Source organism: Ceratina calcarata, unplaced genomic scaffold, assembly GCF_001652005.2.
Source record: "Ceratina calcarata isolate Rehan_Ccalc_2016 unplaced genomic scaffold, ASM165200v1 scaffold368.2, whole genome shotgun sequence".
Classification (NCBI taxonomy): domain Eukaryota; kingdom Metazoa; phylum Arthropoda; class Insecta; order Hymenoptera; family Apidae; genus Ceratina; species Ceratina calcarata.
The window spans coordinates 698,905-707,908 of NW_017159898.1; the positions used below are offsets into that span (position 1 = coordinate 698,905).

The 9,004-nt window shown below is 38.0% G+C and overlaps 3 protein-coding genes across 4 annotated transcripts in view; 1 reads left to right on the forward strand and 2 right to left on the reverse strand.

Annotated features, from left to right (window-relative positions):
• The window catches only part of LOC108625575 (adenylate cyclase, terminal-differentiation specific-like), a 1,424-nt gene extending 1,392 nt beyond the window's left edge, over window positions 1-32 (reverse strand). Inside the window, exon 1 of the mRNA XM_018025672.1 lies at window positions 20-32. Within this exon, the coding sequence (XP_017881161.1) occupies window positions 20-32 (13 nt within the window). The remainder of the gene's footprint in view (window positions 1-19) is intronic.
• Window positions 33-125: 93 nt separating this feature from the next.
• On the reverse strand, window positions 126-2,266 carry LOC113464429 (putative mediator of RNA polymerase II transcription subunit 26). Its single transcript, XM_026814135.1, has 4 exons — window positions 2,187-2,266; window positions 1,252-1,357; window positions 509-1,129; window positions 126-436 (listed from the first exon to the last, which is right to left on the reverse strand). Exons 1-4 carry the CDS (start codon window positions 2,196-2,198, stop codon window positions 126-128), a joined length of 1,050 nt encoding a protein of 349 aa, XP_026669936.1. The 5' UTR covers window positions 2,199-2,266.
• Window positions 2,267-6,729: 4,463 nt separating this feature from the next.
• The window catches only part of CPR19 (cuticular protein 19), a 5,109-nt gene continuing 2,834 nt past the window's right edge, over window positions 6,730-9,004 (forward strand). Inside the window, exons 1-3 of one of the 2 annotated variants that reach the window (XM_018025700.2) lie at window positions 6,730-6,840; window positions 7,097-7,357; window positions 7,504-8,169. In XM_018025700.2, the coding sequence (XP_017881189.1) occupies window positions 6,826-6,840; window positions 7,097-7,357; window positions 7,504-7,887 (660 nt within the window). In that variant the 5' untranslated portion in view covers window positions 6,730-6,825 and the 3' untranslated portion in view covers window positions 7,888-8,169. Of the gene's footprint in view, window positions 6,841-7,096; window positions 7,358-7,503; window positions 8,170-9,004 lie in introns of those variants that run through there. The other variant, XM_026814089.1, reaches the window with a different exon arrangement.

The following is a 9,004-nucleotide window of genomic DNA, read 5'->3' on the forward strand; positions in this document are numbered from 1 at the left end:
GCTGTACAATCTCAAGTACTTCTAACAGACATGAAAGGAGAAAGCCTCAATCCCCAATATTACATTCAATAATTTCCCTAGTCGTCCTCAACGCGTCAATCTACGAAATAAACCGGTTAATTAAATCAATGCCTCTGATTCTCTTCAACAGGCTTGGTGATCTCGAAATCGTCTTCGTATCGACCATGATTCACATAATAAATTTTGCTGCGATACTGATACGGTTCCTTAACCTCGGCCTCAGCGGAGATCTGCTTTGGTACAAACAGAGTCTTCGGTTTGTAACTAATGCTGTTCGCAATTACATCGTAAGGCAACCTTGCCTGGTAATGCAGCAATTGCTGAATCTCTTTAGGCATACTCTGATCAAGAATTAATTTCTGAGGAGAGGGTGCTGGTAGTCTCTCAATAGGCACAGGTATATGCTCCACTTGTGTCCCTTGCTGCTGCTGTTGTTCGTACTCGTTTTGTTGCTGCTGCTGCTGCTGCTGTTGTTCGTAGTCATTTCGTAGTTGTTGTTGCTGCTGCTCATAATCATCCTTGTATACAATCCTACCCTGGGATCTTCTGTTCGTGTAATCTCGTCTGGACTTAGATTGCTCCGATTGCTCGTAGCCACTAGAAGATTGCTGGTAACCGTGATTCCTAGGTTGCTGATCGTACTGTTGGGCTGTCACGAAATCCGATTGATACAGTTCAGCCCTCGGCTCGCTGTAAGTGCCTTGCGTCTTGTAACTCTCCAAAATTCGTTTAGCGTGAGTGGTAGCGTCTGTGAACCTAGTATCCTGATTTTGTTGATTTTGCTGTGGTTGCTGCTCGGCTTGAGGTGCTGGGTATACTTTGTACTGAAACTGATCGGGGTTCTGCTCCTCGAATTGCTGCGGCTGAACATATCTTCCGTATTGTATCTGATTAGAAATCTGCTGCGTTTCCGGTTGGATCTCAGGTTGAGAATAAGCTCTATGGTAATCCTCGCCGACTTGGAGTAATGGAGATTGAGACTGGCTTGGATTTACTTGAGTTTGCTCGGATTGAGTCGCTTCCGCTTGTTGAGACTGTTGTTGGGAATTCTGCAGATGAGCACGCCATTGGTTCTGAGGAGCGAAGTACTTCCAATCGACCTTCAGACCTGACACCACGTTTAAGGATAAAATTATTTTATACAAATATTTCTTAGGACTATAGAAAGAAATATATGATGAATTATTTTTATAAGTATTAGTATGTGAATTAGACTCCTAAATTGATTACCATTCGGATCGTGATATTTGATCTGTGCCTGCGGTGCTCGAGACGGGCGCTGCGCGGTCTGTCGCTGCGCACCGGTAATCGAAATTAAGGCGGCAATTAAGAGAGCCTGCGAACAGAATGAAATAATTAATTGTGGGAAGTATCGCTCCTCGTTTCCGTCGAGGACGGACGCTAGACGATGTTGTAACGGTAACGGGATCGTTAGAAAGTGAAGTCGTCTTTCTCTGCGGCTTCGCTAGAAATCGACACCGACGATCACTATTCGCGCAATGAAACGTTCGTTTAACAAAGCCAGAAACATTTCCGGACTCTACGCTACGCGCAACAATCTATCTAACGTTTCACTTCCTTCTACGATGCTGGAAATGTTAACCGCGAGCACATTCGTAAAAAATGTTGACAATGCACCATAATTTCCGTATTTATTCATCTAGTTCGTCTACCCAATGTAAACGCAAGGAATCATTTATTAATATGAGGAAGTTAACTGTTTTTAATTTCATTATCAAAAGGAATATACATAGAAAAATGTAAAGAACAATATATTGAATTGTCGAAACCGAAATTAATAATACATAGAGTATCAAAGAATCACGTGGGAAGCATGTAACTGTGCCAATTATATTAAAATATATACAGTTACAACGTCAAAGAAACAACCCTGGTCACCGTCCAATAACGTTCACTTTTCCTAAACATTAGAGTCAGGCTCATATCCATCGAATCTGACACTGATAAAGCGTAGCAGATCTAAGATTCCACTAATACACTGCAAATAATTAGGTTTCCCACGAGGAAACAAAAACGTTTGACACTTGAAATTTTTCAAATACACTTAGGTCATTGGTTTTAGAAGAGTAGAAAAGTCGTAAATCTTGAAATTTGCCGTCTATCGTCGAGAAGGTATCAATATCGGAAGAGCTTAGTACACTCACTCGAAGTCTCATTGCTGGATGAGAGCGTGCGATGAACGTGGTAAGTTCGGTTCTACGAACGGAAATCAGTTGATGGGGCGGTCGTGGCTCTTCTATATACTCGGACTCGGCCCGGTGTAATTGGCTCGGCGAGCAGACGGCCGGTGGCTACCTACTTTTAAAGTAATTCTGCCTTACGGTAACGAGCGAACCACCTCGGGGCTCTCGGGATATTATCCCCGATTGCAAGAATGCGTCGCCGTTCGCTGGCGCAACTTCGGTTGCAAACTCGATCTAGGAAGCTGCGGAGAGTCCGAGGTTACTGGGCCTCGCTGCCTCACCCCGGAGAAAAACAGTCGACAAAAATTAGACATCGTCTATAGAATTTAAATTATAATCTTCTCTACAAAGAAATATGCGTTACATTAAGAGTTCAATGATGAACACTGATAATACTTTTTGATACAACTGAAGAAGATGGTGAAAGGATATACTGCATGAATATTATAATGTGTATTATAATAGAATAATATTATTAAGACAATTATATAGAATTTTGGAAAAATGAAATACATATGAAATATAGAAAAGAAATATTATTTCTTTTATTTTCGATAAAATATTTTCTAATAATGAAACGGAATTAGACGAAGAGTTTAGTTAGTAATAAAACTAAATACATACCATCGCGTACCACGTTTTAATTAACACAAAATTAAGACCTGTTATTCAATCGATTTCCAGTAAGTCAAAGAAAGACTGGAATCAATGAAACCGGTTTCGTAAATCGAATACTCCACCGTCGATTAAAGCATAACAAAGGAGAAAATAATGTAATAGCTACTATTATCACTATTAGAAAAATTTTTCAAAATTTCACTACGTATATTATAAAAATTGTATGCCAGTTTTCAAACGAATTGCACATGAATATTTTTAAAAATGCATTTTCAAATAACTACTAGCAGCAGAGAGAATTGCAAACTTTTCTTATCCGTAAATCAGGAAGCTAATTACTTAAGGAAAAAGACAAAAGCCATTCTTTCACTTTCGCAACTACTTTGCATAGAGATTACGCATAACTTTGTAACGTGTAAATTCCCATTAATTGTTTCAAATTACGCCTACCTAAAAGCTAATAACAGCGATAAAAATATTCGAGTGGCCAAGTGTAAAAGAGATAGCATTAGCTTTAACTCCGGTAAAATTCTTTTATATCGAAACGAGTCACTGCTTATGCAATAACCCTGAACTTCAACCGTGTAAAAATGCAACAAGACCAACTGTAAATAAATCGCGAAGCTTATTCTCGGATGAATCTTTCCTTTTCAAGAACAAATGAGTAATTCGTATGCGACCGAGATCACAATGTGGAATCTTCTCACCAGATTTATATACGCGATACAGATGCATTTTCGGAGTCTTTTTCTGAAACTTTCACACATTATTGGATTTACTTTTGTGTTTAGGATGCATTTGATGTTGTGAGTATTTTATTTAATCCACGTTTGATGTACAGTCATTGTTAATTAGTTTTGTAATTCAAAATTTTCTATTTTTTTATGGACATTGCGGAACAGTGTTCATGGAACTGATTGCAGAGGCGAGAATTTATTAAGCGGTTGTGAAAAAATGTCAGCAGCAGAAAACGAAATTGGAGGACATTATTCGAAGGCAACAGTTACGTATTCTAAACGAACTAAGAACGTCATAAAACGACTCTGAAAGGCGCACCACAGGCCTTTTTTGTCTCGGGCCTGAAAAATCACAGTAATTTTCGAAATTGATCCTCGTTATCGTTCATTACGACACGTACTCCGTAAGAGAAAAAGGAGAGCAGGAAGTCTTCACGTTCAAGCTGAAACGGACCAATTTTACTTATGCGTTAATTACGCCTTTACCTACGAAGTTTATTAACAATCTCTTCTTTCTTGTTAGGTAGTAATGAAATATGTTTCTATTATGCAAAGTTAAGGAACTGATTTTGAAATTACGTAACATTCTACATTAAATGTGACAATTAACTGTTGCTTCTGTAGACCAGAAGTCAATTTAATATTGCCTACCCCATTTATCTTATTTCCGAAGGCAACAACCTTAATTTATAAATTCGGAGTTGAGAATTGGTCATTATTATTTCTTAGAACAGAAGCAATGAAGTTTCTAATACTCCAGAAACGGAAAAGATGAGTAATTGTATAAAATGGTAACCATTGAGAAATTTTTTAATTATCAGATGTTCCTGCTTCTACAGGAATTTCTATTTCTTTGTAATCAGATTGTACATCGAATTACATAAAAATAACAAAACCCTTGTTACCGGCACGCTTTCAATAAATAAAAATGGTAATAAATTACATTCTCTACGTATTTTCACAGAATGCTGAATTACTTAATCTCACGAACTGTCTAGAAAACTGAGAATCGCGAATCAGAAAAAGGCTCTTGTCGACACGCATCGTTCCCTAAAAAGCGCTTTTCCTGTAACCTTCTGGAAAGCGAGTGAAATAGTTTTCATACCATTTCCTTGATAAACGTTACGTGTAAACTATTCCATTGTTACCGCTAACGCATACTTTCGACTTTATTATTGTACAGGGAAATCGATGATTTTTTTTCTGAAATTAGAAATCAATATATTTGTATGACATTATTCAATTAAAAATTGATTCTTCTGTATTGAAGTAAAACGCAATGAGCTTAAGATTTCTAAAAAATGCTTTTATTATTGGTAATACGTGAAGGAAATTTAGTTTAATTAAACGAATGATTTTTTGGAAATGTTTTCTAATATACCGGAAATTGGTATTAAATGAAAAACGATCGTATCCGGAGATTAACTGATTCCGCGTAGTTAATTAACCACGCCGGCCGTGTAACATGCGTCGTACCAAAAAACCATACGCGAATCCTCATCAAGGAAAGTTCCCCGATGATATTCGAAAGGCAAGACGAGAAAAAAGGATATGTTGCACGGAAGCCGGTGGAGAAAGTGAATCGCGAGGAAGAACTGTTCTTGAAAATATTAGTTTGGAGCACATACGAAATATCGTTTTCTTTATTTTTAACTCAAATAAATTGTCATTCACTTTTATACGTTCCTCAGTTATTAAATTCTAGCAGCAATAAAATTCCTGATCTCTTAAATAGTTTATTAATCACCTTTTGCACATTTTTATGTAACTGATCAAATAATTTATTTATCTGAAATATATTAAGGATTTTTCATTTTTAGTTAAATACTTTGACTGCTATTTTATCTTCTCGTCGATTTGGGTAATAATGCGTTCCAAGTACAGACCTATCAGAAATCTGAAGTAAAAGCTAAGTAGTGTTCCATGAATTCTTTTCTGCAATTGAACCAGAATTGCAACAGTGAATGGCTGCTATTAACAGGATTGGCAATTAAACAAATAATCACAGCGATTTATCGAGATCTCGTGGCAACGTTCGGTTGAGAGGTAAAAGTATAGCTCCGGACTGACTCACGGAAATATGGAAATGAAAGAAAGGAAGGTAATTGCAATGAGTCGTTAATTATGATAATTGCAGAAGTCTGACATTGCATGGCAGCGATAGCATTTATTGCATTTTTAATGATTTTATTTATATCTCAATAAGTGTAATAAGGAAATGGTGATAATTGACAATTTTAAAAAAGAATTAGGACTTTGCAATATTTGTTGAACCCAATTTAAGGCCGCTATTCAGAGTCGTTGCTTATTCTTAAGGGCAATATGGGATAGACAGGGATAGCAAATTCTTAAGACAATCTTAAGAATAAGCAAGGACCGTGAATACCGGCCTGAGTGAATTTTGAATAGTGACTCAACGTGGGTAACTTACGAACTTCTTCAACACGTTCACTATTCGCAGGATAAAGTACCGAGAGAACAGAAGTGAAATCGTGATACCTGCATTACTTGCAAATGTACATATCGCGAACTACTTGAGTAATCTCTTCTTAGTGTTTTAAAATGTTAGATATGTATATTTTCATATGTTTAGAAGTATTTGAGGAAAAACGAAATTTTTTTCCAAAAGTTCGCCATTTCGACGGTGGAATGGCCGGATTTTGTCAGTACCAATAAAGTGCTGATTAATGATACTTAACTCGTTAAATACTGAAGTTAGAAGAAAAATTTCTTGTAGAGGACGTCAATACCTATAAAGGTAACAAACTATTGTATAAAACTGAAGATTTACACATGATTCAGGAATCTCAGTGTCACATACATACATATTTATGATATTTAATTATACCTGCAATAGAAAGGTTCAATTTATTGAATTTCATAAGTTGTCCTATGAAATTCTTTAATTACTCTCGCGTGAATATATTTAATTAAAAAGAACACGTATTTAATTAATTGTTAATACATACAATATTATATTATATTATAACTTAATGAAAATGCTGTTCCGAGAAATGCGAATGGCAGATAGCAGAGGAAAGCCAAGCAGCACAGCGGCGCGACGATGGAAAGGCGTGGTAGCTACCCAGAAGATCGGAGTACAATCTGCATTATTCTGCGCGCAGGCGGGCATCAAGGCCTCTTCAGGTCAACGCGATCCAATCTGCCGTATAAAACGCCCCTCTCGACGGTCCTTCGACCACTGTTGCACTTCTCGTTGCCCGGTCGTCGGTTATTCTTCCACCATGGACACCTCATACGTGAGTACACACTCGCCTTTTCATACGGAAACTCTTTATGATACATTGTCAGTATCCGGCATCGATGATCGATCGCTTGATCTCATTGCATCTGTGACGTACTCATCTGATATTATTATTGTTAAACACTTCCCTGTTCCTCTTGTGAATTTTTTAAATATTTACTAAGGAAGTGCAAATTTAAATTTTGAAATGCCCTAAGCTTTATTTCAGAAACTCATTCGTGTCAATTCATCAAATATACTTGGACTTCCAGAAGCTGCTGTTTGTCATGGTTTTACTAATATACCAGCCGTCGCATGGACAGTATCAACCACCTCAACAAGCAGCAATTTTAAGCGATGCGAGATACCAGGCTGGTGATGGAACATTCGGTGCGGCTTACTCGCAAGAAGACGGCGTCGAGTTCAAAGAGGAGAGCGACATTTATGGAAATCGTCGTGGGTCTTACTCCTACGTCGATCCAACGGGTCAAAGACGCACAGTGTCTTATACAGCTGGCAAGAATGGATTCCAGGTGTGTTACAACATGCTCTGGCATTCGGATAAACATGTGCAACTTAATTCAAATTATTTGAATAATTACGTATGACGAAACATAAATGATTGACTAAATTAAGATGACCATTGGGTTTAATCAGTGTGTTTTAATTTTATTAAAAGGCAACCGGCGACGGGATTCCTGTGCCACCGCCGCAAGCTCCGCCGCAACCGGAGTACGAGCCGCTACCGCAGTACAACTCTCCCGATTATCAACCACCGCAGTACAACCCGCCTCCGCGGCCGTATCAACGTCCGAATCCACCGGTGTACGAACCTCAACCGGAACCTCAACCAGAGTATCAACCCCGACCGCAGTACCAGCCGAGACCTCAACCACCGTCCATCCCCTCGTACAACCCCCCGCCACAGTATCAACCCCCGGTTAAGCCGTTGCCGCAATACAACGCGATAACGACACCAGCCCCGAGGAGATTTTATCCACCGGGGAAACTGAACTTCAACAGGACTCCAGATGGCTACTCATATACCTTTAGCAAAACATAAGTAGGTACGTAACGTGTAATTTGAACGAGATCACCGCGAATCTTGTTTCATAAAGTGAAGTATATTTTTGGGTAAATGTACTCAATTTAAAAAATAGTTACTACAAACGAAATTCATCTCTACTGTTTTGTACACATGCTTTATTTTTCACGTAAAATCTGTTTAATTATTAGCATTTAAGTGCGTAACTATATGGCGCCGTAATTAATTTAGGGCGAAGTTAGTTACCGGTTAACTGTAATGAAATTGTGTAAATAAATTACAACTGTCAACTCATACGAATTTAATGTTCCGACGAATTTCGACGAATCTGATATCCTGGTTTGAACAGTGCAGACGGAAATTGGATCAAGTGCGCGATCATGCGTTAATAATGAAGAGATTGTAGATAGTCAGAGGCTTGTCCATGATCTTACTGCAAGGTTCCGACGTGAAACAAGTTGAACTTCCTCATAAAACGCTGCATAAATACATGAATTCATGAGGAAATGCAATAGATTGAATTGATACATTTGTATTACCGATTAGAAATGTGCAAACACGTTCAAACGTTCGCTAATGAGTCATTCAATCATAAGAATGAATCAAATAGAGACTCTTAATTTGACTATTAAGACACCTAATATGAATTTCCATCAGGTTTTTCATATCACAATATAAATTATAGACTAATGATAAGAGTTCAAACTTTCCATAGAGTAAAAAATGCGAACAAATAAAATTATTTAGTATTTATTTTTATTCTACGAACGTCGTTGAACCGCATTTTCTCGAACGATCCGATTGGTCGACGCCTCGCATTTTGCATAGCCACTTTCCTTCACAAATGCGAGCACTATCCCGCGCACTTCGGGGTCACATTACTTTCATTTAGTAACCTTTGCTTTGGCGTTCCCAACGTTGTTAAGACAAACCGTAGAGAATCCCACGATCCCGGGAGGGTGGATCCGAGACTCATTTATACTTGAGCCGTGCCCTCGAGCAAACATCCAGTGAGAAACAACGGTGAGCGGTGTACCATAAATAAAAAATAAAGCAAGGAAGAGTAGCGGAAGACGGGAGGAAGCGATATAAGAGTAACAATTAAATGCTATTTAAAAATAATGATCAAATACAT